The 23,832-nt window shown below is 46.6% G+C and overlaps 8 protein-coding genes across 11 annotated transcripts; 3 read left to right on the forward strand and 5 right to left on the reverse strand.

Moving 5' to 3' along the window:
• Nucleotides 1-69: 69 nt before the first annotated feature.
• Nucleotides 70-1,708, reverse strand: Zip88E (Zinc/iron regulated transporter-related protein 88E). The gene is made up of 5 exons (XM_017180262.3): nt 1,368-1,708; nt 1,062-1,300; nt 793-994; nt 281-659; nt 70-223 (listed from the first exon to the last, which is right to left on the reverse strand). Exons 1-5 carry the CDS (start codon nt 1,578-1,580, stop codon nt 213-215), a joined length of 1,044 nt encoding a protein of 347 aa, XP_017035751.1. The 5' UTR covers nt 1,581-1,708; the 3' UTR covers nt 70-212.
• A 206-nt stretch (nt 1,709-1,914) lies between these two features.
• Nucleotides 1,915-3,735, forward strand: LOC108084173 (uncharacterized). The gene has a single exon (XM_017180261.3). The coding sequence runs from the start codon at nt 1,998-2,000 to the stop codon at nt 3,726-3,728; it is 1,731 nt and encodes a 576-aa protein (XP_017035750.1). The 5' UTR covers nt 1,915-1,997; the 3' UTR covers nt 3,729-3,735.
• Nucleotides 3,736-3,743: 8 nt separating this feature from the next.
• On the reverse strand, nt 3,744-4,908 carry ATPsynO (ATP synthase subunit O, mitochondrial). Its single transcript, XM_017180265.2, has 3 exons — nt 4,755-4,908; nt 4,076-4,519; nt 3,744-4,009 (listed from the first exon to the last, which is right to left on the reverse strand). Exons 1-3 carry the CDS (start codon nt 4,782-4,784, stop codon nt 3,854-3,856), a joined length of 630 nt encoding a protein of 209 aa, XP_017035754.1. The 5' UTR covers nt 4,785-4,908; the 3' UTR covers nt 3,744-3,853.
• Nucleotides 4,909-5,031: 123 nt separating this feature from the next.
• On the reverse strand, nt 5,032-6,767 carry Set (NAP domain-containing protein SET). 2 transcript variants are annotated; one of them, XM_017180264.3, is made up of 4 exons: nt 6,382-6,767; nt 5,715-5,904; nt 5,287-5,643; nt 5,032-5,226 (listed from the first exon to the last, which is right to left on the reverse strand). In XM_017180264.3, exons 1-4 carry the CDS (start codon nt 6,631-6,633, stop codon nt 5,216-5,218), a joined length of 810 nt encoding a protein of 269 aa, XP_017035753.1. In that variant the 5' UTR covers nt 6,634-6,767; the 3' UTR covers nt 5,032-5,215. The 2 variants fall into 2 exon arrangements, with proteins under 2 accessions (XP_017035753.1, XP_017035752.1); XM_017180263.3 differs by having other exon boundaries at nt 5,287-5,646; nt 6,382-6,763.
• Nucleotides 6,768-7,092: 325 nt separating this feature from the next.
• Nucleotides 7,093-12,825, forward strand: eIF2gamma (eukaryotic translation initiation factor 2 subunit gamma). Of its 2 annotated transcripts, XM_017180260.3 has the most exons (5): nt 7,124-7,301; nt 7,879-8,053; nt 11,016-11,252; nt 11,320-12,193; nt 12,266-12,825. In XM_017180260.3, the coding sequence occupies exons 1-5, from the start codon at nt 7,236-7,238 to the stop codon at nt 12,339-12,341; spliced, it is 1,428 nt and encodes a 475-aa protein (XP_017035749.1). In that variant the 5' UTR covers nt 7,124-7,235; the 3' UTR covers nt 12,342-12,825. The 2 variants fall into 2 exon arrangements, with proteins under 2 accessions (XP_017035748.1, XP_017035749.1); XM_017180259.2 differs by lacking the exons at nt 11,016-11,252; nt 11,320-12,193; nt 12,266-12,825 and adding an exon at nt 8,773-10,794 and having other exon boundaries at nt 7,093-7,301.
• Nucleotides 12,826-13,462: 637 nt separating this feature from the next.
• On the reverse strand, nt 13,463-18,605 carry LOC108084189 (centrosomal and chromosomal factor). 2 transcript variants are annotated; one of them, XM_017180286.2, is made up of 4 exons: nt 18,530-18,605; nt 16,571-18,467; nt 15,441-16,390; nt 13,463-15,376 (listed from the first exon to the last, which is right to left on the reverse strand). In XM_017180286.2, exons 1-4 carry the CDS (start codon nt 18,589-18,591, stop codon nt 15,292-15,294), a joined length of 2,994 nt encoding a protein of 997 aa, XP_017035775.1. In that variant the 5' UTR covers nt 18,592-18,605; the 3' UTR covers nt 13,463-15,291. The 2 variants fall into 2 exon arrangements, with proteins under 2 accessions (XP_017035775.1, XP_070142714.1); XM_070286613.1 differs by lacking the exon at nt 13,463-15,376 and having other exon boundaries at nt 16,310-16,390; nt 16,558-18,467.
• A 64-nt stretch (nt 18,606-18,669) lies between these two features.
• Nucleotides 18,670-21,049, reverse strand: LOC108084193 (uncharacterized). The gene is made up of 2 exons (XM_017180290.3): nt 20,876-21,049; nt 18,670-18,944 (listed from the first exon to the last, which is right to left on the reverse strand). The coding sequence occupies exons 1-2, from the start codon at nt 20,916-20,918 to the stop codon at nt 18,670-18,672; spliced, it is 318 nt and encodes a 105-aa protein (XP_017035779.1). The 5' UTR covers nt 20,919-21,049.
• Nucleotides 21,050-21,897: 848 nt separating this feature from the next.
• On the forward strand, nt 21,898-23,769 carry Amt (Ammonium transporter). Its single transcript, XM_017180289.3, has 3 exons — nt 21,898-22,363; nt 22,428-22,823; nt 22,896-23,769. Exons 1-3 carry the CDS (start codon nt 21,930-21,932, stop codon nt 23,761-23,763), a joined length of 1,698 nt encoding a protein of 565 aa, XP_017035778.1. The 5' UTR covers nt 21,898-21,929; the 3' UTR covers nt 23,764-23,769.
• Nucleotides 23,770-23,832: the final 63 nt, after the last annotated feature.

The following is a 23,832-nucleotide window of genomic DNA, read 5'->3' on the forward strand; positions in this document are numbered from 1 at the left end:
GGTTTTTACTTATTGTATATCTTTATCGACAGATTATAATACATTATGCTAAATCAAGATTCGTTAAAAATACACAAGAATGGTGGTCTTATCCTAACATTGAACACTTAACAGCTGCCAAATCCATTAAAGCACACCCATCACACATCCTAAAAATACAGAGGCACAACAATCGGTCACAGCGCAAGAATCCCATCGATAAAAACTCCTTCCTACTCGTCATCTGGAAGCGTGGCAGGTCATTAGCAAAGAAAAAAGTCGAAAATTGTATGTCAAGTACCAGATAGATAAAAGTTTATAATGCACATGGTCGCAAATCCGGCCACGACAGTCGCAAACTGGGCAAATCCCGCCCAGCGCCGCGTTTGATTAGAGTGCCAGCGCGCCTTCTCCCGCGGTATCACTTCACAGACGGTGACGTAAAAGAGAGTGCCGCCCGCCAGCGCTTGGATAACAGGCAGCGTTTTAGTGGACCAAGCAGCGGGCACATCCACGATAAGCATGCCAAGGCCGATTCCCATGACAGCGCCCACTGCGAACACTGAGATGCCGACTAACTGGGCGCGAAAACTAGTCCGCGGATTGGATCGGAACTCCAGACCCAAACAGAAGCCCATCACGAACTTGTGGCAAGCAACGGCCCCAAGCAGAAATAGAACCTAAAACGAGACAAAGCCGATTCCGGTTATCTATGTTATTAGACTAAGCCAGCGCGTTGCTCTGCTTCAATATTTGCTCTAGATTGCGCGCACTTTATGTCTAGAGAGTAACCATGTCAAGGCACCGACCGACCTTAGTGGATGAGTTCTGGACCCCAATCGCCAGCCCTTCGATGGCGGAGTGCAGAGACAGGGCCACAAAAAGGCCCAAAGTGCCTGTCATCGATTGGACACAGGGCTCCGTGTGACTGGTGTGGCATATGCGGGCATTGGCGTCCTCAACGCTGGCGTCATCACATCCGGATGCGCTGTACGGGTGATCTTGGTCATGAACGCTGATCGAAAGCAAAACATAAAGCAATCAATTGGGGAATGGGTAATGAACGACAATCGGCGACCTACTGCGAGTGGGATGTATGTGACGTTGGCTCCGCTGATAGCAAGGGTGCCCGCTCACCCACTGCGCCATAGCCATTGCTCTGCCTAATAGGTTCAGGCTCCGGCACGGGTTCGGGATGCGAATGAGTGTGCTGAATGGCCTCACCAAAGAAGTAGTGGATAAACTCGTCGATGAAGTAGATTACGAAGAAGCCGCCGCACATGGCTACCTCAGCGAATTTCGAGTCCATTTGCTCGCGCACCTGTTGCAGTATCAGATATCAGTATCTCTGGTTACACAAATTCCCTAAATCCAGCCGAAAAACTCACCTCTGGCAGAATGTGAACCAACGCCGTGGCCAGAAGGATTCCAGCTCCATAGCAAAGGAGTATGGAGGTGGTCAAAGGAAACCTCTGACGATTCCGCTCCGAAATAAAAGCAGGCAACATGCCTGACAAAAGGCTGCCTAGTCCCAGGACCAGCATGGCCAAAACCTTCTCTCGGTCGCCACGATCCGTGGCAGCCGAAATGGTGGGGCTCATGCCGAAAGTTTCGTTTGCCAAACTTATTGTTCAGCTGCCAAGATTAAAAAGTTCGTTGCATTTACTATTTTTAAACTAAACCGAGTAAACACAGTTGCGCTTCACCCCTAGTATGACCCTGAATGGGAATCGCCAAGATATCCCAGTTGGGGCAACAAGAAACCACAAAAAAATACCAATAAGAATTTATAATATGTACCGTTAATTCATCAACCCTCCTAAAAGTATGGAACACTAAATAATTTGATTTTATAAACATATTTTTTTATAAATGGTATTAAATATCGCGGCCTAATAAAAAGGGCTCTAATATATGTACATAGAAACCATTTCGAAAAATGTTATTTATATTGTAAAGTGTTTGAAAAATCAAATTCAAAATTCGACCGCTTATGTAGTTGGTGTCCGTTTTTGAAAATGCATCGTCGTTGCATTATCTGTGGCCAGGAGCCAGGCAAACAATGTGTATATCCGCGCGACATGGCGGAGGCGCGACGATGGCAAAATCTGGCTAACCTCGGCAAGTTCGCTGTGGACACGGAATCCTTGTACCAGCACGGCTGTGTTTGTGCTATGCACTTAAACAGGAACCATAAATGCAGCTCGGATCTAGGGGGAAAGTCTGACGCAGTTTGTCCACCGAGACGTGCAAGCGACCAGATATCAGAGCAATACCAGCGTCCTAGCGTCAAGTGGAACCATGTGGAAACGGATCGGCGGTGTCCGCCATCTACACCACAAGGATGTTGTCCCTATATCACCAATAAGAAACCAAACGTTGGGATGCAAATGAAAAGCATCTACAACATTGGACTCGACCGATGTCGCGGAGCCATGATTCAGGGAAATCTGTATTCCCAAATGCGGAAGAACTATTCACGTCAACAAGCAACTGGGCCAACCGACGGCAATGAGCCGCGACGGAACCAGTCAATTCTTCCGAAACTTTGCGCCTGTGTCAACTGTCCAATGCTGAAGAGCTTCAAGGCTGCGCCGAACGAATCCACGTGTCCTTTGACGCGGCCCCGCTCAAGTCCTGCGCCCTCTGTGAATTCTGTGAACAAGCCGCAGCAGCAGCGCTATTCCAACAGTAATCAAAGAGCGCAAAATAACACCCAGAAACCCAGATCCTGTGATCGACTCTCCTGTTACGCTTATAGTCAAAAGCAGAATCAGAAAAAAGATGATTCGCATAGCTCAACTACCACCAGCACTGCTCCAAGTACAACGACAAATGATAGTCACCGGGAAAGAATGCCGGATGTGAGGAACAAGTGCTGCCAGGCATGCTTCAACTGCCAGTTGAGGGATCAGGAGTCGCAATGTTCCCAGCACACTTTAAAACGTAAGGCTTCTTCAGCGGTCGCGAGTCCTCGCCCTAGCACGCAGCTAAAAGCCAGCTCAATCTCAACGGGACGCACTTGCGACAGGACCATAAGTTCTAAGGGCCTCTCTTCCATTAGAACTTATCGTTCCAGCCAGCGATCATCTAGTTTAGCGTCGAAATACGGCATGAATATGTCTAGCTTTGGATATGGCGGAGGGGAAAAAGAATATTCCATCTATGCCGTCAATGTGCTCCTAATGAACGGCTCCCGCCAAAATAAATATGATAACCCTAACCCAGAGATCTGCGTACAGGAGTCTGACCTGGCAGATTGCAACGAACGAGCCATTTTCCCGGAAGTCGACAAGCCCAGCTACCGAGTGTGTCGGGCTGCCACCTCAGATCAATCCAATGCCAATGGTAAACAGGATGACGAGGACGAAGCCAATGTCCTGGTTCTTGAAGAGGGTCGCTTGGATGTTTGCAGCCCCGAAGACAAAAGTCCCCAGGGGGAGAGTCGGAGTGAACAACAGTTCTTGGAAGGAATGAATTCAAACCAGAACCAAAGTAAGCTGCAACAGTCGGAAAGTAAAAGCATTAAGCGGTGTACAGACCATGGGATTCAACCCGGGCAATTTGGTGACAACTGGATCAATTCACCAGGGGCAGCCAACTACAACAAAGTTCTGGAACTGCAGAGGTCACGCATCAATGAGCTGGAGAATCTGTTGCAGCAACATATTGTGCTGCAGCAGACCATCCAGGCAAGGATGGCAGAATTGCAGTGCCAAGAGCCGGCTAAAAGCGCTAATAAAAAATAGCAATATACTTTTCAATTGTTTGTTTTAGGGTTTTGAGGAGTGGTTTATTCGCAATTACCGCTTGAATTCCAATTCCAAACTTTTAGTTTGACGCATCTAAATATCAAGAGCTAATCCTTACGGGTCTAGGCGGCTGACTGAATGACATCGGTGTACAGCTTTACCTTGCTGGCAATGCTCATGTCGACGTACTTGTCGCCAATGGAAACGATCAGGCCACCAATGATGCTGGGGTCCACGCGGGAGGTGATCTTCAGCGACTGGTTGCCCTTCAGGAAGGACTGGAAAATAAGCAAAGAAGTCGTAAAATGGAGTCACAAACATTTTTTTAAATCTAGAGTAGCTACCTTGAGGGCACCCTCCAGCTGCTTGCTTTGGGAGGCATCCAAGGGTTTGGCGGACACAACCTCGCAAACGACCTCACCGCGATGAGCGGCCATGATGGTCTTGTAGGCATTGATAACGGTGTCCAGCTTCTTCAAGCGTCCGTTGTCGGCCAGCAGACCCAGCAGATTGGCGGTGGCCGGAGCGAAACGCAGCTTTTCCGAAGCCTCCTTCAGGGCGGTGGCCATGACCTTCTTGTTGATGATCGGGCTGGTCACATACTCGCGCAGCTTCTTGTCGCCCTTGATGGTGGCTTGCAGAGCAGTCAGGTCCTTCTCCACTTGGTCCAACTGGCTCAGTTTCGAGGCGGCCGAATACAAGGCGGTGGCATAGCGACCCTCCAAGCCGAACACCTGCACTGGGGGCTTAACCGGAGCTGAGGCGGCGGCGGAGCTAAGGGTGCGGCTCTGCGGGAGTGGCAAACAATCACTTCATTAGTACATTCTTGGGCTCAATAAACCAAAACGGTCATTGGCTTGTGGGTTACAGTGGCCAAAAATTACATAACCAAGAAAAGCGCGTTAGATAATGGAGTATGCAATGTCCGTCTGTCCTCGCGCTGTTCTTACGCACAGTACACGAAAGGGATTCATTTCACTGAGGAGAATCTACTATTAATCGATGGATTCCCTTGAAACCTACCAAAATTGCCAATTTGTTAACGGAGGCCATCGTTTATCCCGAGAATTTTTCAGCTAAAAATCGCAGCTGTGACCAGGGTTCCGTTACACTTCGATAGCAGTACGAGGGCTGCTTTCAGCCATTGCGATAAGTATCGGCCAGGGCTGGTCAAAAACCTATCGATTAATGCTAAAATCTATTTTTATTTTAAATATTTTGAGAAATATTTATTTGGCAAGATGGCTTAAAAACGCTTGACCAAATGAATTTGGTACATTCAAAACAATTATTTTGGAGATTCGGATTCACGTCTTTTTTATTTATAGTTCAAAAACTCGTTTACTTAAAAATCTAAACTGTCTGAAATGGTTGCGAATATGTGAAGTCGGTAAAACCACACGGGAAACTATAGTTGCGGGTGGCTTGCAAACACTTGGGGCTTTCGGTTGGGATCGAATTTAAATTGTATGCATCATCGTAGTTTACTTGTCATCTGGAAAACAAATACGCTGCTAACAAACGTTTTTAAGGAGAACTATGTGCGGTCTCTTACCCTCATCCTCTCCGTCTTCTTCTTCCTCGCCCTCGCCATCCTCACCGTCCTCGTCATCGAATCCCTCCTCCTCATTGTCATCGTTATCCTCCTCATCCTCGGGCTCCACCTCAATATCAGGTACCAGATAATACTGCAGTGGATTTGGCCAAAGGTCGTCCTTTATCAGTTCTGCGATCTCGTCGTTGACGGGATCGGTGTTATCCGAGAACCAGTCAAAGAAGGTCTTGTATTCTGAGTTCCGCTTCTTCTTGTTGCCATAGGGCTTCGTCAGCAGCTGTTTGAGCAGGTTCTTGCCCTCCTTCCACTTGATTGGCGTGCTAGTGGACGCGGGCCATTCCCCGTTCTCGGAAGCCGCTGCTGCATCGCAAAAGAGAAATACATGAGGGTGAGTAATATTCTTGGCACGGCGCTCCTGGTGTACATACCCGCGGAATTCAAGTGGAACTCCTTGGTGAGTACCTTGTTCTCGAAATAAGGATTTTCATCGAAGTGGAAGTTGATGCGGTAACCCGATTTTATGTCCTCGAACTCCTCCACCTCCAGTTTCTTTAGTGAGTGCAGGCATTCCTCCTCCTCTTCGTCTAGGATACCGGACACTTGCGGGTGGTTGATGAACTGCAAAAAACGGGAGTCGGATTAGCACGGGGATGTGGAGACGCGTTTTGCATGCCAATCGATAACAAAGGTGCACGTTTTTTACGGCTTCCAGGAGAAGTAAGTACTTGAATTTATGGAGATTTTTTCACACGTGCGGAAAATACATACACATATTTATATTTCTTTGCCGCGTTTGAGCTGCAGCAGCTCGGAAAATTTGTGTATTTCCCGAGCGGCCATCCAGACGGCTATCGATAACTATTACACGTTCTCACGGGGAAAAAGCGGGGAGGCGGGATGCCGGCGGCTTTGCAGTGAAATATGAACAAGAAAAAAATTCCTCGAATAGAGAAAATTTCTTGTACGTGTGCTTTGGAGACAAAATCAATTACATTTTCAGGCCCCGCCAAGTTGCATCGTTGGCGCGCTGCTTTATCCCCAAACCGCGTACTGGGAATTCCTGCACAAATGCAAATCATGCTCGCAGGAACTTACCGAAGTGACCCAGAAGTTGGAGATCTTCTTGACCAGCTCGCTGCGCCTCTCATAGCAGGGTTTGCGCAGTTTATTGTACTTCTGCTCCACCTTAAGGATCTCCTCGCTGGCCTTCTCGTTCATTGCGTCGATCTCATTCTGCACCGCATCGATCTGCTCCAGCGCCTCCGACTCCTCCTCGTTGTTGCCGGCGGATGTGATGCCATCGGCGGGGGCTCCGTCCAGCTTGGCTCGCTTGGGCACGCTCGACATTCTGCTTGCTTTTCCGGTGTTTTCTGTCGTAATTTGCGGAAAATTTGCCAAATAACCGCGGTACAGTTGAGCAGAAGCGGATTCTTAACTTGCGTTGAAAACGAAAAACAGTGTTGCCAGGTAGAAATGTGGCCTTGCTCGTAAAAAATCTTAAGCAGTGGAGATTTCGCCCTAAAAAATCCAGCAGTCCACAAAAGTACGCGACGATAAAAAATGTTAGTTTCAAAGCGGGTTGCAAAAATGATTAAAAGCTAAAAGCCTCTCGATCTCTTTTGCAGTTTTTTCACGTTTTTAATTGATGGATCGCGCCACGAACAATAATGCACGAAAAAGTCGAATCTAGTATAACTAGTCGCCACTTTTTTAAGCATTTTAGATATACTAGATCTAGCGTGAAATACGCTAAACACTGGGCTTGATAGTATTTTCTATCGATAGTGTGCAATCGATGCCTGACGACGCTGCGCAACACTGTTGTTCTGGATTACGGCGCGTTTTCGGTCCTTTACAACACGCGCGGACAACATTTGATGCCGAGCTATAATAGCTGAAAATTAATTTTATAATTTTGTACACACATCGTTTTCAAAAACATCAGCATCATGGCCACGGCTGAAGCCCAGATCGGTGTGAACCGAAACTTGCAGAAGCAGGACCTCAGCAATTTGGTAAGCAGCTGGAAAGGCTCTCGCCAGACGCCGCCTCTTTTTCCGTGTGTGAAAGTGTACGCGTCGTCATTATTGTGCCGCTTCCCAGGAAAACGGCGGGTCGCGGGCGGCAAGGACGCACCCATATGACCGTGGGCGGTCTTCGGACCCTAAAGCATCTGTAGCTTCCAATCATCTAAGTCTGCTTTGCAATGCCCAACAGCCTTTTGTTGTCACTCGCCCGGGGCCGAGGGAAACACGCAAAATGCAGCACGTGGCGCTACATTTTTGCCTGGGCGTTTTTCCCAGGGTTTTTTGTCAGTCTAACGGACCGTATGTGTGCCTAGGCAAGACGTGCAATATGGCAAGCGATTCAGTTTCGGCAGAGTGTCTGAACTGTTGCCATCTATTTAGCTGATGCAATTCAACCGATATTCTAACCTCAAAGTTCACGGTTATACACACACACACCCGCGCACCGTCATGCATCTGAGGCGACGCGTTTTCTCGGGAGGTTTGGGGGTGGTAATAACTATTGTTTGAAATTCCATAATTGCCGGCTCCAACACTTAACTGTGTCAATTTGGTTTCGTTGCAGGAAATCAGCAAACTTACACCCCTCTCCCCGGAGGTGATCTCGCGGCAGGCGACCATCAACATTGGCACTATCGGTCATGTAGCTCACGGCAAATCGACGGTGGTGAAAGCCATCTCCGGCGTGCAGACTGTGCGCTTTAAAAACGAGCTGGAGCGCAACATTACAATTAAGCTCGGTAAGTGGACACAGCAAAGCGATCCTTGAAGAATGCATAAATGTGATCCTCCTAGTATAAGTTAGCTGTATATTGCTCTCTCCTACACACTCCACATACCTGTAATCCCGTAGTTTCGCAGCCTCTGAGCCTTGAATGAACATACATATGTATATTATCATCCACAATGCTTTCGGCTGGCCGAAGAAACCCTAACTTCCTCCATTTAAATCCCGTTTTCCAGTAAGGCTCCCTAATCTTAAGAAAAACCTGTACCGACGACGGCACACCGTGTAATCAAGGGGGAGCTCTACTCCTCCGATCTATGTATCTGTCGTTGCTTTGGATCGATTTGCCGGGTGTAAAAGCGTTCTGTGAATGATTTTGTATCTATCTTGTATTGTTGACTCCTTTTCGTGTATGTTATTTATTTAAATTGCTGGATTAATACGCGTTGCCTTGCCTCTCAAGGTGTGTCGTCGCCTTAGTAAACAATTAAAAAGAAATCGTTTTATTAAGAATCTCTCTTTTTTTCCTGTATTCTTAGTCTTGAACTGATTGTTATTTTGATTAATACCACTGATAATCCAGCAATTTAATTAATTGCCCAATCTTTTTCTTCTTTTTTTCCCACATTTTCTTCCGGTGTTTTTCGTTTGCTTCGGTTGCGACGCGTCCACAAAAACCACACCACACCCACCACCCACAATCCAAAAATGTCCAAACCTTGTCCTTTGCAGAACGCTTAAGCGAAAAGAAAATCCAAATACTTTTGAACTCCAAGCAGCACCGACAGCAATATGAGATCAAACAGTTCCATCGCCTTCGCCATCTTGCCGAATTGCGTTGCCATAGACGCAGCTTGCGCAGCTCCATGCCGGCACCACCAACGTCGACGACATCGGCTACGGTTACGCCTACCAGCCTGCAGAGACGCACTAGCCGACGGAGCAGCAGTGGCTATGGCAGTGCCCTGGGCTGCGATGAGCATGACATGGTCCAATTTGCACTAAAAGGATCTGCTGATCTGAAGCGGCGACGCAGCAGCGGCATGAATTCTCCAACCGCTCCCGGTCACAAGCGTTCAAAGAATAACGAGGGAGTAATGGTTAAAAAGCCACCCAAGGGCGAGTACATTGTGGAGCGCATCGAGTACGTCGAAGTGGTCCAGTTGCAGCCTGTTTTCTTTGTTAAATGGCTGGGCTATAATGCCAGCCAAAACACATGGGAGAGCTTTGACAATTTAGCCGACTGTGCCAAAATGGAGGAGTTTGTGGATCGGCAAATGCAGCTCTTCGAGAAGTACATAGTCGCTGTGACCAGTGAGCTTGAGGAGCAGCTGAAAGCCATACCGCCGACAGAAAACGTATCTGTGGCCGAGGTAGAAGCATTTGAGCCGCTAAAGATGCAGATTGATCTAGTACTCCTGGCCCAATATCGGGCAGCCGGCAGTCGAAGCCAGCGGGAGCGGGGTAGGATCGAAGAGCGAGCCCTGCGCAGTATGCACATCAAGCGGGCGAAGCTTTTGCGACAAAAGCAGATTGTGGATCTCGCCCTGTTTGAGAACATCATGAACACCGTGGAGGGGTCATCGCCGCCGATACGCGTAGAGAACATGGTGGACCTGGAGACCATAGATAGCAATTTCGTATACATTCGGAACAACATAATCGGCGAGGGAGTGCCCGAGCCGGAACCGTCCGTCCTGGGTTGCAAATGCACGAGCGAAGACGGAGCCGAGGAGTGCACTGCTTCCACAAAGTGCTGTGCCCGCATGGCCAGCGAATTGTTTGCTTATGATCGAAGCACGCGGCGCCTGCGTATTCGTCCTGGCAGTGCCATCTTCGAGTGCAATAGCCGCTGCTCATGCGGTCCGAACTGCTCCAATCGAGTGGTGCAGCATGGACGCCAGCATCCGCTGGTTCTGTTCAAGACCAGCAACGGGAGTGGTTGGGGAGTCCGCACACCGGTCGTACTGCGCAAGGGGGAGTTTGTGTGCGAGTACATTGGTGAGATCATAACCAGCGACGAGGCAAACGAGCGCGGAAAGGCGTACGATGACAAGGGCAGAACCTATCTCTTTGACCTTGACTACAATACGGCCCAGGAGAGCGAGTTCACCATCGATGCGGCCAACTATGGCAATATCTCGCATTTCATTAACCACTCATGCGATCCCAATCTGGCAGTGTTTCCCTGCTGGATCGAGCACTTGAATGTGGCGCTTCCCCACCTTGTATTTTTCACGCTGCGTCAGATTCGAGCTGGCGAGGAGCTGAGCTTCGACTACATTCGGGCGGACAACGAAGATGTGCCCTATGAGAACCTATCGACCGCTGCGCGCGTCGAGTGTCGCTGTGGGGCGGCCAATTGCCGGAAGGTTCTTTTTTAAGGATGGAACTGGACATTCCTTAAATACTTCTCCTTAGATTGTTCACTGCCCCATCGAATTGTATTTTTTTTTATATATATATACATACATTTACAATTATTAGTTTTGGATTCCAGCAATACAAAATAGATCGATTGACATTTTAAAAATTTAATTTTTTAACTTTTTGCACCAATTGCAAATGGAAATGACGGTGTTGAATTGCTTTGAATGTTAAGTTTGCATTAGGACGTCACGAGATGTGCTCGAGTAACCGAAGTATATACATTATCATGATTATTTACTGAATTTGACACCCAGAAATTATGTATTTTAATAAGTGTATAAATACTAAGCTTACAGTTTCCCAATAAATATCTTTATTAATTAAGTGATGCGACTTTTCATTGACTTGAGGGAAAGTGTGAATGTAAATTTCGTTTATTATTCCTTAATTATAATCATACGTCCGAGCTCAACATTATAAATATTATTTACATTAAAACGTATTAACATATCATTATTAAACAAATGGTTTTTCCACACTTCACTCTTTTGTGGCCTCGATTGATTCACAATCTCATGTCCCATTTCCCATTGTCTGTTCTTCAGGTTATGCCAATGCCAAAATCTACAAGTGCGACAACCCCAAGTGCCCACGACCGGCTAGCTTTGTATCGGACGCATCGAGCAAGGACGACAGCTTACCCTGCACCCGTCCCGCCTGCTCTGGCAACTTCAGATTGGTGCGACACGTTAGCTTTGTTGATTGCCCCGGTCACGACATTCTCATGGCCACCATGTTGAACGGCGCCGCTGTGATGGACGCTGCCCTGCTGCTCATTGCTGGTGAGTGATGCCCACATGCATATCATTTTTAAACGCAGACTAACTCATTGTGTTCTTTCTTTTTCAGGCAATGAATCCTGCCCACAACCGCAAACCTCTGAGCATTTGGCTGCCATTGAGATTATGAAACTGAAACAGATTTTGATTTTGCAAAACAAGATTGATCTGATCAAGGAGAGCCAGGCGAAGGAACAGTACGAGGAGATCACCAAGTTCGTCCAAGGCACCGTCGCCGAGGGCGCACCGATCATCCCGATCTCTGCCCAGCTTAAGTACAACATCGATGTGCTCTGCGAGTACATTGTAAACAAGATCCCTGTGCCGCCGCGTGACTTCAATGCCCCGCCTCGTCTGATCGTCATTCGGTCCTTTGACGTCAACAAGCCCGGCTGCGAAGTGGCGGACCTGAAGGGCGGCGTGGCCGGTGGCTCCATCCTGAGCGGTGTGCTCAAAGTTGGCCAGGAGATCGAAGTGCGTCCGGGAGTTGTGACCAAGGACAGTGATGGCAACATCACTTGCCGCCCGATCTTCTCACGCATCGTCTCGCTCTTTGCCGAGCAGAATGAGCTGCAGTATGCCGTTCCCGGTGGTCTGATTGGTGTGGGCACCAAAATCGATCCGACGCTGTGCCGTGCCGATCGTTTGGTCGGCCAAGTGCTGGGTGCTGTTGGCCAGCTGCCGGACATCTATCAGGAGCTGGAAATCTCGTACTACCTGCTGCGCCGTCTTCTGGGCGTTCGTACCGATGGCGACAAGAAGGGAGCGCGCGTAGAGAAGCTGCAGAAAAACGAGATCCTGTTGGTTAACATTGGATCCTTGAGCACCGGCGGTCGCATCTCGGCCACCAAGGGTGATCTGGCCAAGATTGTGCTCACGACGCCAGTGTGCACGGAAAAGGGTGAAAAGATAGCCCTTAGCAGACGTGTGGAGAACCATTGGCGGTGAGTTAGCGACAACTAAAGCATCTACATTTTTTAATTCGCATTAATTAAACCCGCTCTTTCCACTTGCAGCCTGATCGGTTGGGGCCAGATCTTTGGAGGCAAGACAATCACACCCGTGCTGGATAGTCAGCCGTCGAAGAAGTAGAACTAGGCTAGAATCCTCCGAACGGTTCTACTTTTAGCAGCGACGGCAGTAGCAGCATCATCTTTATTAGGCCTCTTTGCCCTTGGCTCTTATTTGTCCTCTAGCTCCAGCTCTCCATCGTTCCCTTCCACCGCCGTGTCCGTTGATCAAGCAAACCGAAACAAAACAAATGAAAGGAAAATACATACATAACTTAATTTATTTAATTTTGTTGTCGAGTATGTATATAAATATAAAAGAGGAATTCACTAATATCGCCGCTTGCGAGTGTTTTTGCATTAATAGCAGAATCAGGCATTACAAAACAACAACTAATAGGTTATACCTTACATATTATATAAACTAAAGGCAAACAAACATCTGATACATCGTAAAATTGTTTTTATGATTTAAAAATACAAAACAAAAACGAAAGAAACGAAAAAAACAAAAAACACGTAACAAATTGTATTGCATTTTTTACAATTAAAACCTCAACAACTGACTTCTTATTTTGGGAATCTTGGTAGAGAGTTGCAATTATTCAAAGCCATGTGTGGGAACAAAAACTTCATTAATTCTTGATCAGCATCGAATTACCAATTTCTTATTATTGAAATTTTCAAAAATTACAATATAAATTTATAATTAAAATAATAAGAAAAAAATTATATATAGATTTTTTTTCTTTTTAATTTAAACTCAATGAGCTATTTTGTTAATTGAAAAAAATATTCAGGGCTTAGTAATGACATTTAAGAAGTTTTCATTTTAAAAACAATTGAAAAAATTATTTAATTCAAAATTAAAAACAAAAGCAATTTTATCTATTTTATTTAAAAACCAACAACGTAATAAAAATCTCCCCTTCGATATACCAAACCCTAAACCATAGAATACAGAACAAAACACACTCTCAGATTTATTATTTTTCATTATAGACCAATTTATTTTTCAGTTTTTAGTTGCAATTAAATTTAAATAGTTACAATACGACTTTGTTCAATTAACACATTGATACTCGTAATATTTTTTGTTTGTTTAAGCAATTATCCATACAAATCTCAATATCGACTTGAATTGTATTGAATAATTTGTTTGTTGAAACGAGTTTGGTTTTTATTCGATTTTGGTAAATTTGTTTTTAACTATATCGCACACACTAGTTTAATTATAATGTCTTGTTTATGGTTTGCAATTATTATACTACCATTACCAAGTATTTTTGGTTGTTAATTCAATATATATTTGGTTTTCTTGAGCCGTCGTTTAATAGTAAATATATTTGTAGCTTATTGAATAAAAATTCGTACTTAGCCGTGATGTACATATGTTGTTGGTTTTCTGTTCTTTTTCTGTTCATTAAATAGTTGGAAACTAAATTTTGATAAACGACTCGACTCGACTCGACTAATAAGTATGTATTGAAAAACGTTTGATTTTTGTTTATTTAATACTATTGAGTAAGTTCTGTAATACTTATATTTTTCCTGTTCGCTAAACTACACTCCCCGGGTACTTGGGGCGACACGATTGCGTTGTGGTCAGTACACGCTTTGAGCATTTGATAACAGCAAGTCTTCGTTGAACATACAATATGCAGTAAGTACGAACTTAAACAACAAATTGTACCATTTACACTTATCAGAATGAAATTACAGCTATTTTGAGCATCCGTTGAACACAATACAGTTTATCAGGTCTGAGATCGATTACAACCAAAAGCGGAACAAAAACCATTGCCAAGTTTCTGTCCTTGTCCTTGGAGAATGTCAGAAGTCAAGTATTCTATATCATATATAAGAGAACTAAGACTAAAATCAGGGGAATTTCTTCTCGGTTAGCTTTGGCTTCGACTAATTGCTTGTGTAACTCCTGGCTTAGTATCGATTAGTTTTTGAAAATTGATTAAATCAGACAATTCATTCATCAATAGAGAGCCACTCATTTCTAGACTCTCATGCTCCTCTACCTGTATTCCATATACATTTATATATAGATGCTTATATGTATATCGTGCTCGTATCGTTGGCATTAGACTGTCGTTAAGAAGCAAACGAAAGTTATTCTCTAGCAAGTCCTTCGTTATCGATCAAGAAACCGTCTAATGTCTATAAACCTTCTCCCCGCCTACGCCTAGCATGTTTGAAAAACGATTTCTTACTCCTATAAACTGACTTAGTTTCGTTTTATTTTATATGGTACATTCATTACGAGTTAGTTTGGAAAGGAAATGACAATTTAGTTTGGTATTTATAAAGCGGGGCGAATGGGATGGAATGAGCAATGTCGGAATGAGCTTTCAATTCTAATACGTATTCTATTTCTTCCTCTATATATGTATGCATGTCAATTGGTTTATTCTACAACTTCTTATGTGCAATGATCGGTGCAGCTGCAGGGGAAGAATACCTTGACTTTTGGTCAGTACCTATATAGTATATAAAAAGTTCTTTAGATATTACATACATACACAATTATTGACAGTTAACATTGGCAAAATGGCAGATGGCAGTTGGGCTTGACATCCTAATTATCAATTTCATATACATATATGCTAAATATTCAACAGTTCCGCTAATAATGCATGGGCTATAATTGATTTATTTCCTCGGCCTAACTCTCCCCCTCTTATTCGATTGCGTAATATACAGATTCAATTACATACATACAGAGATATACATACAGGTGTGCATATAACAAACACGCGGGTTGCTGCATATCGCCATGGTTAATATCTAACATTTGGTTACTCTGCCACCTCCTACTCACATATATTTAATGCCATAGTTTAGATTTAAGTTTTATATACAGGATTTCTCTCCCTCATTGCAGCAGCAATTTGAAGTTTTATCTTTGCCTTTTCGGGGAATTGGGATACTATTGGGATGTGTTTGGAGCCTGCGTTTTCTTTAGGATGCGCTTCGGGGCATGGGATCGATCGGGCATCTTAAAGAAAATGGCTTAAATCTCATTCGTTGACATCCTCTTCGGATGAGCTGGCAGCGGGAATGGTCGAGAACTGCCAGGACTCCCTGTTGTTTTTGCTCACTGAACTGTAAGAGGAATTCGAGTTGTATTATTTTCAATTTGTACTTGGAGGAAATATGTATGACTTACCCATGCTTCTTGGCATTACTGGGCAGAGTGTGCGAGTTTCGGTAGTAGCTGTCGTGCGGCTCTTCCATGGTTTCCTCAAGCGACTTGCGCTGCAGGGTCATCGTCTCCTGGTGCGAGGCCGTAGAGCTTCCGCCGTTCAATTCCGCATCCAAATAGTACTTGGCACTCTGTGCTATCTTGCAGTTCTCGCACTCACTTAGGTAGTCATCGTCCAGGCTGGTGTCGTTGGGCAGAAAGTGCTCCTTGGGGTTCAGGCAGTTCTTCGACGTGGTACACACGGGTAACTGTTTGTTGGGCGATCTTCTGCTGGATACCGCAGTGCCGCTGCCGCTGCTGTTGCTCTTTGGCGCAAGCGGATACGTTGGCATCTGGCAATGGGCAATCGCCGGACTCGTGGCAGTTCCTGCTCCAGTCTCTCGCTTCACGCGCAGTATCTTTGGCAGTGTGGTGCTTTTCGCAGCAGCTCCTCCCTGGCCAATCGAGCTGCTGTCCGGCGGAATGCTGATCACTGATGGCACCTTGCTGACCACACTGTTGATGGTGCTGTTCAGGGATACCTTCCCGCTGATGTTCTTGGGCAGTGTATAAGTGACGTGGTTGGCCAGCGGATAGAAAGTGCTCGAGTTGATCTTTCCGCTGGCCAGCTTCTCCCCGCATCCAGTGGCCGGGCTTGCCGGCGGCAGTGTCAGCGTGGGCGTCTGCTCCTTGCGCTGACCACTGGAGGACGGCTTGCTCAGCGTGTAGATGGTGGACACGGCGTTGCTCCCGCTGGCGGACGAGGAGGAGGAGGATGTGGTGACCACGGTGGCGCTCTTTAAATTCGTTAGGCTTTTGTAGAGTTTCGGTGGTAAAGTCGGATTGCTTAGATCTTGATGATGATGCTGCTGCTGTTGTTGTTGGTTAAAGAAATGTTGCTGCTGTTTCTGCGTCAAACTCAAGTAGGCATCAACCTGAAAGAGACCGATGGATTAGCCGCGGGACAAGACTAGATAAACCCAAATCGAGGAATGAAACCAGAGAGATAATCTTCGGAAACCAATCTGAGTAGCCCTGCTGCAATTTCGACTGCGCGATCTCATTCCCCGCCATGTCAAGCTCTCACAAAGGGATTACTTACATTTCGAACTCACCTTTCGATTCAAGTAGGCGCTGGAGAGGGAATCGCCGCCTCCGCTGGACGCACTACGTCCCCCATTAGCGCTTCCGCTCCCTCCGCTCGTACTCCGGCCCCTTTCCGCCGAGCTGCTGGATGAGCGCTTCTGAACGCGTCCCAGGACAATGGGAGGGGCCGATACCTCTTCGGGATGCTGCAGCGGAGGCGGTGGAATAATGGCGGACACATTGACCCCGCCACCGGATCCGGCATGCGGGCTGTGAGTCTCATCGCCCACCTGCTTGGAGATGGTGGCTATCTTTGGCTCGTGGCCACATCCGCTCCGCCTTAGAGTCCCTCCACCCGCGGCCGCCGTTATTAAGTCCTGGGCGTGCTGCTGCAGATTTGTCGATGATTTTGCTCGCTGTCCATAGGCCAAGGTGGCCGCATGCCGGACGCCGCCAGATGTTGCCGCTCCCGGTGACAGGGAGCAGGTGGGCGTGGAGCTGCTGCTGCTTGAGGTGGTGGCAAACAACTTGCCAGCTCCGCCGAGAAAGGCATTGGCATTGGCATTGGCATTGCTCCCCATGTAGGACATCGGTACGTGCTGGATGGGGCACTGGCACATGGGCTTCTTATTGGCCGGCTTTCCGGCCACTTCCGATGTGGATGTGGAGCTGTTGCTGGTCTTGGGCTTCACCTGCAGAGGGTCGGCCACAGCGAAATATCGCGGAATCGTGCGATGGTATCGACGCGAACTGGATGGTGTCTTGCTGAGCTGCTGCTGTTGTTGTTGCTGTTGGCTGTTCTTAAGGGTTCCATGCACAGGCATTTGTGTTGTCTGGGTCACCGAATCCGCTGTGCTGGACGCTGGTGTAGCTGAGATCGTTGCGATCTCCAGAGGTTGCAGGAGCTCCATTGCCGGGGAGGATATGGCCGCCAGCAGATGTTGCTGCTGCTGTTGCTGATGCTGCAACACCTGAGCGTGAGTGGGCGTGGCCTGAAGTTCCCCACTGGCTGCTGGCAGGGAATGATAGCTAGCTGCACTGGCGCTGGCATTTATTTCCACATCAGCCACGGTGAGATACTGTTGCTGCTGCTGCTGAGGCAGCTGGTGAAGGAGCTCTTGCGATCCGCGAGGCGTCGTCCTGCGCCCAGTCGAGTAGGCAGCCGAACTCGAACTGGCCGCTGCTGTGGTCACGCTGGCGCTGATGTTGAGATGGCAGTTCTTGTAGCTACACTCAGCGGAGACCGGCGGCTTGGGCATGGCCTGCAGACAAATAGATCCACTGCTTACCGGAGGCTGCATAAGATGTTGCTGCTGCTGCTGCTGCTGATGATGCTGCTCCAAGGTAAGCTGCTGCTGCTGCTCACTCTGCAAGCTGTAAGGCGGTTGGTGGTTCTCCCCGGTAGCTATAGTGGTCACTCCGCCACTGTTGATATTGATGTTAATCAGGTTTGTGGTGCTCTGAGTGTACTGGTTCGATTGGGGCAGCACTGGAGCGGCAGCAGTCAACTGGTGGGCGTGCTGTGGATGCGGATGCGCTACCAGCTGTTGGGTATACGGCTGGTGGTGCTGCTGCGGCTGGGTGTGGAGTTGGAGCGTGTGCTGCTGCAGATGCTGGTGGGCCTGTACCTGCGCCTGGATCTGTTGCTGCTGTTGCGCCTGAGCCTGGGCTTGGGCCACCGCCTGTTGCTGTTGCTGGCTGACTGTAGCTACTGCTCTTTGGGAGCTGCTGGCTGGCAGACTCACCGTGCACTGGGCGCTTAGAGCCTCCGCTTGTGAAATGGCCACCGCTTCCTCGTATGGCGGCGGAGCTTCACCTCGCGGAAAATGAGGCTTCCACAGGGGATAGTGAGTAGCAGCGCCGCCATAGGAATAGTCAATGGCGCTTAGATTACCCTCCATGTAGCCCATGTTGCCGGCAATGTAGCTGAAGGGCCAAAGAACAACATCAGATCACCTCCTTGAACACAAAATAAATGGAATTCTTACCCAATGCTCCCCACTATGCTGCGCTGATCCTCAGCATTCTGGCGATTCTCCCGCGCTCGCATCTTGCGTTGCCGCAACCGATTCACCAGGAAGAAGAGCAATGATAGAGAGAGCGTGGCCGTAATGCCACTGGCCACCAGTCAAATGCCAAAGTCGGTGCTCCCGTCGCTGAACTGGTCATCCAGGCAGATAACCTCGCAGCAGTTATTGCCGCTGCCAACAGTCTGAAACGACTTGCACTTGCTGAACGCCTCGCAGAGCACCATCTTGCAGGCCTTGGGTAGTCCGCTGTCGCAGGTGCACAGACGGCAGGAGTCGGGTCCAGGCATGTAGTGCATGCCCGTCTCGTACAGCTTCCCGTTGTAGTCCCGGCAGTGGCCACCGGGAACTAGACTCGAGCTCACCGCGTTTCCATCTGCAGAAATTGCAAGAAATCGGATCAAGCTGTTTTATGTAATTTGTTGCCAAAAGTATTTTTAAAATTCTTTGTCTTTACCTATACTATATCCCACAAACGATTGTGTGCTAAATGAGATTCCTTTTTAATAGGAAAATCGGAGGTTTTAAAATCTAAAAGCATGCAAATAAGTATGCTACAAAATATTAAATCTTACGATAAAAGGTACTACCCCTCCTTTTGGTTTTAAAATAATATAACACATTTTTAATATATGCAAAAAGGATTTCAAATTGATGTATTTTTGTATGTATATTTTAATAAATACATTTGCAATTGTTGAAGTCAGAACGAATTAAAATCTTTAATATCGAAAATGACATCTCATTGGACTAGCAGTACTGCCATAGATATCGCAATGAATAAGAAAGCAATCCCAGAATTGTTAAATATTTGTAGGATTCATTTGAACTCCAGCTTTTTGATTTCCTAACCCATCCGGATGTTTCTAATCATGTGTTGCATATTCGCATTTAAAGTATAAAATGTTATAAAGCTAATTGAAATTAAATACATTTGTGCATATACAATACATAATATGTATTACATATGTATGTATTTATTTACATGTTGGCGAAAAACTCAGTTAAAATCTTCAGTGTTCGAAGGATCTGAAATATGCGAGACTTGAGACAGAAGCCCAAACATGCACCTATAACGGCACACTCGAAGCTTGGAAGCTGAATTCTTTATTTTGGCACACTTGACCAACTTTCTCCTTTGCCGATTTTAAATTGCGCCACCAAACCACACTTACACATACATAAACAGAAGGAACACATACAGATGCAATGACAAAGTGCAGCAGGTGCTGTAAATCCTGTGCTCAATCGAGGGCCAGGAAGGGTAAATCAGTGAAAATGAGAAAGAGAGAGAGAGAGACGCGAGGAAAGGCCACAATATTTATCACTTGAATGAAATTAAATGCAAACGCATAACATTTTCGACATCATTTAAATGTTAAACAGCAAAAGGAAATTCAAATTAAAAACAAATATACATGCACATACACTCTCAGCAATATACATACATAGGTACATGGGTATGCAGCGAAGGACCGTTAGATTGGCAGGGGGCGGAAGAGGTGAAAGCGAATTTCTGGGCAGGAAACGCACGAACGAAAATGGCAAACAGGCGTGCGTTACGCCCCCGCAACAAAAAAGGAAAAATATCGCAAAAAAAAAAAATGTTGCCGTTCATTCGAGAGTTTCCAAGTGAAATTAGTGTGTATGTGTGTGTGACATATACATACGAGCGTATCACATACACACCCAGTTCACACCCATACAGAGGAGGCAAGTATACATGCAAAAAATAAACACCATACACACACACACCCCCAAACAACCGCCCACCACAAAGCAGACACACATGTACATATACATACATACATATATATGTACATACAGGAGCAAAGCTAAATTTTGCAGGCCACTTCCTTCGTATTGCCATTTCCATTTCCCCACCCAAAAAACCGTTATGCCCCTTTTCTCTCTCTCCCTCTCTGAGTCTGATTCTGCTTCTGCTCCGCTGAGAAAAAGAGCGAAACGAAGCGCAGAATATGGGTTGGTATTGGTGAGTGCTGGCTCTGACTGTGTGTGTGTGTGTGTGTGTGCCCCGTGTCCCATAAATTGTGAACTCTGTGGCCATGGACCATATTTCCAATTATCGCTGAAGGAGCAATCCGAGCAATCGAAATTGATTTTGCTGAAAATCCTTGTGTTCACTCTCAAGGAGTTTACATCCTTTTAATCGACAGATTTCCCACATTATAAAGCTTAACCTTTTTCGCATCGCCAGGATGTGGGGCTGAATTTGCATGTTCGTTTGTCTGTGTGTGTGTATAAAATTTTTCACATTAGTTTTCCCCACTGGACCGTTCCCGTTACCTTTGGCATTTCCAATGAACGCAAGCAATGCCAAAAAATACATTTTGCACACGCTATTTAAAACTCTTCACACAACAGAATTAATTGTTTAATTGCTATTTTGTCACACAAGTATTTTATCCAAGTATTTTCAACAGTTTTTTGCGAACGTTCGAGCAATACCAACAACCACCGACGACGACGAACCGAACGAGAGTTTTCGCTCAGAAGTTTCGCTTCCAGGGTTCCCGTTAAATTACCGTTGCCTGCTTGGAACCACTGGACGTGTCAAGTTCCAGGGCTGCGTGAGTCGTTTGCGTGGGAGTCCTTTGAACTTGTAACGGTTGCAGTTCAAAAGTTTTCCGTTGGTGTTCATCGGGGCAGGGAAAAAATTCAATGAAGGTTTTATATTCAAGTAAAGTCAATATTATTATAATTGATTACCTAAAAATGAGATCGATGATATAGGAATTCTATTTAGAACCAAGGAATTAGTTCAGATAATCAAGTATACTTGCCGAATCTGTTAATACGACAATTAGTCCAATAAAACTTAACATGTAATTTAAGACCAACCTTAGGAGCTATTCCATTATGCTTTCCATTTTTTTAGAAATTAGCATAGAATTTAAAACAGCCCGTAGCTTACACTGAGTTCTAATTCTGTTGCAACTTTAGTGGGACCCCTGATAACTTATTCTCTAGTTCAACAAAAACAATTGTGATTTTAAAAGAATTTCATTTTATTGAGGCATGCAAAGCACCTATCGTATTCATCTGATAGTTGTTAAATTCAATTTACCCAAAATGCGCTCATTAATTTTGCAAAATGCATTTGGCATGCGACCCCAAAGTCAAGTTTAAGCTTTAAGGGTCAGACAACAACAACATCAACAGATTGGAGGGTGCGCAAACAACACGCACACGGAATAATCTGCTATTGCTGAACGGCGATTAAGTTGCATTTAAAGCAAATGCAGGGTAATTTGTAACTTTCATTTAGTCGCAGGCAGCTGCTCCTGCCAATTGGTCTCCGAGTTTGGCAGTCAGCAAACACCCGAGGGAGTCAACGGACATGGATGCCGCCACACCCACACTGGCAGCGGCAAAGGGAGCCGTGAGGAATCATAGCACCTATGTAATACCAGGAATGTACGATCTGTCTGTTGAGGACACCAACTGGGTGCTGACCTCCTCCTTCATCATTTTCACCATGCAAACGGGCTTTGGAATGCTGGAGTCCGGCTGCGTGAGTATAAAGAACGAGGTGAACATTATGATGAAGAATGTGATCGACATTGTACTGGGTGGCTTTACCTACTGGCTATTCGGGTATGGAATGAGCTTTGGCCGGGGCCCTCTCTCCAATCCCTTCATCGCTATTGGTGATTTTCTGCTCGATCCGCCGGTAGGCGATGCCCTGATGGGACAGATCTTTGCGGCCTTCCTGTTCCAGTTATCGTTTGCCACCACAGCCACAACGATTGTTAGCGGTGCCATGGCAGAACGGTGGGTTTGACTTTACATTTATAACTTTTATGTTTTAATAATCGAATATATCTCTTCCTTCCAGCTGCAACTTTAAAGCATACTGTCTCTTTTCGTTCCTAAACACCGCAGTCTACTGCATACCCGCGGGCTGGGTTTGGGGAGAGCACGGGTTCCTTAACAAGCTAGGCGCCGTGGACATTGCGGGAAGTGGACCGGTTCACTTGATTGGAGGGGCCTCTGCTTTCGCCTCGGCCGCCATGCTGGGACCTCGCCTGGGCCGCTATTCCGAGGGCAACGACCCCCTGCCACTGGGCAATCCCGTCAACGCCTGCATGGGTCTCTTCGTTCTCTGGTGGGGCTGGCTGGCCTTCAACTCGGGCAGCACCTACGGTGTTAGTGGGGCCAAATGGCAGTATGCAGCAAGGGCGGCTGTTATGACCATGATGGGCTCCTTTGGCGGGGGATTTATAAGCTCTATGTAAGTACTTATTTCTTAAGATTTTTGTAGTAACCTATTAATTAAGTTATCATGGTCTTAATCTTTCTAAAGCTACTCCTTCTGGCGCCATGGAGGCGGCATGGACATCATGGACCTTATTAATGGGGTGCTTGGTTCTCTGGTGTCAATCACAGCTGGCTGTTTCCTGTATCGCGCCTGGGAGGCACTGGTGATCGGAGCCATCGGTTCACTGTTCTGCGTGTTGGCCATGCCATTGTTCGACCGCATGGGTGTGGATGATCCAGTGGGGGCAAGTGCAGTGCACGGAGTATGCGGCATCTGGGGCGTCATTGCCGTGGGTCTTTTTGCCGACAATCCCATTCCCCTGGACACGACCAACGGTCGCAGCGGATTGTTCAAGGGCGGTGGTTGGTACCTTCTAGGAATTCAAACCCTGTCAGCTTTATGCTTGGTCTGCTGGGGAATCTGTTCCACTTTTCTGCTGCTCTTTGTGATAAACAAAATAATACCCATACGCATGGATCCGCACGAGGAGCTGCTGGGCGCCGATCTCACCGAGCACCGAATCCGACACTCCCAAATAGGCTTGTCGCGGGCCATATCGGCTCTGGCACCCATTAAGGTGGATCTGAAGGAGATCGCCGGCATCCAGCCCATTGGCATTAATCCTGGCCACGAGCGCAGTATTGAACAGTTGCGGGCAGCGGAGGACAAGCTGCAGCAATGGCAATCGTATCTCGACCAGGTGAATGCTCCCAAATCAAACCACCTTAAGTCGGATGCCGGTCGAGACATTATTTTCAAGCCCAGGACAGCGGGGAACGTCTTCAGCCGGCGCCTTCCCGCCCGGGACAATTTTAGCGGTGGCCTGTACAGGCCCAACAATAGTGACCTGCCAGTCATCGGTGGGCCATCATCGAAGCAGGAAAAGGACCCCAACTTTGCTTGGGTGGATTAATATAGAGCAAATACATTTACACATAAAAATTAAGGATGAGAAATTAAGCATTAGCGCTTTAAAGATTTT

This window comes from Drosophila kikkawai, chromosome 3R (genome assembly GCF_030179895.1).
Source record: "Drosophila kikkawai strain 14028-0561.14 chromosome 3R, DkikHiC1v2, whole genome shotgun sequence".
In the NCBI taxonomy this organism is placed as follows: domain Eukaryota; kingdom Metazoa; phylum Arthropoda; class Insecta; order Diptera; family Drosophilidae; genus Drosophila; species Drosophila kikkawai.

What these genes read in the sequence shown, in the direction of transcription:
- Zip88E (XM_017180262.3), bottom strand. Translation starts at nt 1,580, where the DNA reads ATGAGCCCCACCATTTCGGCTGCCACGGATCGTGGCGACCGAGAGAAG. An exon ending in TGGTTCACATTCTGCCAGAG is followed by an intron (nt 1,301 to 1,367) that starts GTGAGTTTTTCG and finishes ATACTGCAACAG; the next exon opens with GTGCGCGAGCAAATGGACTC. An exon ending in TCACATACATCCCACTCGCA is followed by an intron (nt 995 to 1,061) that starts GTAGGTCGCCGA and finishes GCTTTCGATCAG; the next exon opens with CGTTCATGACCAAGATCACC.
- LOC108084173 (XM_017180261.3), top strand. Translation starts at nt 1,998, where the DNA reads ATGCATCGTCGTTGCATTATCTGTGGCCAGGAGCCAGGCAAACAATGT.
- ATPsynO (XM_017180265.2), bottom strand. Translation starts at nt 4,784, where the DNA reads ATGGCCTCCGTTAACAAATTGGCAATTTTG. An exon ending in TTAACAAATTGGCAATTTTG is followed by an intron (nt 4,520 to 4,754) that starts GTAGGTTTCAAG and finishes CCACTCCCGCAG; the next exon opens with AGCCGCACCCTTAGCTCCGC. An exon ending in AGCTGGAGGGTGCCCTCAAG is followed by an intron (nt 4,010 to 4,075) that starts GTAGCTACTCTA and finishes CTTATTTTCCAG; the next exon opens with TCCTTCCTGAAGGGCAACCA.
- Set (XM_017180263.3), bottom strand. Translation starts at nt 6,633, where the DNA reads ATGTCGAGCGTGCCCAAGCGAGCCAAGCTGGACGGAGCCCCCGCCGAT. An exon ending in CCAACTTCTGGGTCACTTCG is followed by an intron (nt 5,905 to 6,381) that starts GTAAGTTCCTGC and finishes CGTTTTTTGCAG; the next exon opens with TTCATCAACCACCCGCAAGT. An exon ending in GTTCCACTTGAATTCCGCGG is followed by an intron (nt 5,647 to 5,714) that starts GTATGTACACCA and finishes TTTGCGATGCAG; the next exon opens with CAGCGGCTTCCGAGAACGGG.
- eIF2gamma (XM_017180259.2), top strand. Translation starts at nt 7,236, where the DNA reads ATGGCCACGGCTGAAGCCCAGATCGGTGTGAACCGAAACTTGCAGAAG. An exon ending in AGCAGGACCTCAGCAATTTG is followed by an intron (nt 7,302 to 7,878) that starts GTAAGCAGCTGG and finishes GTTTCGTTGCAG; the next exon opens with GAAATCAGCAAACTTACACC. An exon ending in CAACATTACAATTAAGCTCG is followed by an intron (nt 8,054 to 8,772) that starts GTAAGTGGACAC and finishes TGTCCTTTGCAG; the next exon opens with AACGCTTAAGCGAAAAGAAA.
- LOC108084189 (XM_017180286.2), bottom strand. Translation starts at nt 18,591, where the DNA reads ATGCGAGCGCGGGAGAATCGCCAGAATGCTGAGGATCAGCGCAGCATA. An exon ending in AGCATAGTGGGGAGCATTGG is followed by an intron (nt 18,468 to 18,529) that starts GTAAGAATTCCA and finishes TTGGCCCTTCAG; the next exon opens with CTACATTGCCGGCAACATGG. An exon ending in GCGCCTACTTGAATCGAAAG is followed by an intron (nt 16,391 to 16,570) that starts GTGAGTTCGAAA and finishes GGTCTCTTTCAG; the next exon opens with GTTGATGCCTACTTGAGTTT.
- LOC108084193 (XM_017180290.3), bottom strand. Translation starts at nt 20,918, where the DNA reads ATGTATTTTTTGGCATTGCTTGCGTTCATTGGAAATGCCAAAG. An exon ending in GTTCATTGGAAATGCCAAAG is followed by an intron (nt 18,945 to 20,875) that starts GTAACGGGAACG and finishes CAATTTCTGCAG; the next exon opens with ATGGAAACGCGGTGAGCTCG.
- Amt (XM_017180289.3), top strand. Translation starts at nt 21,930, where the DNA reads ATGGATGCCGCCACACCCACACTGGCAGCGGCAAAGGGAGCCGTGAGG. An exon ending in AGCGGTGCCATGGCAGAACG is followed by an intron (nt 22,364 to 22,427) that starts GTGGGTTTGACT and finishes TCTTCCTTCCAG; the next exon opens with CTGCAACTTTAAAGCATACT. An exon ending in GGGGGATTTATAAGCTCTAT is followed by an intron (nt 22,824 to 22,895) that starts GTAAGTACTTAT and finishes ATCTTTCTAAAG; the next exon opens with CTACTCCTTCTGGCGCCATG.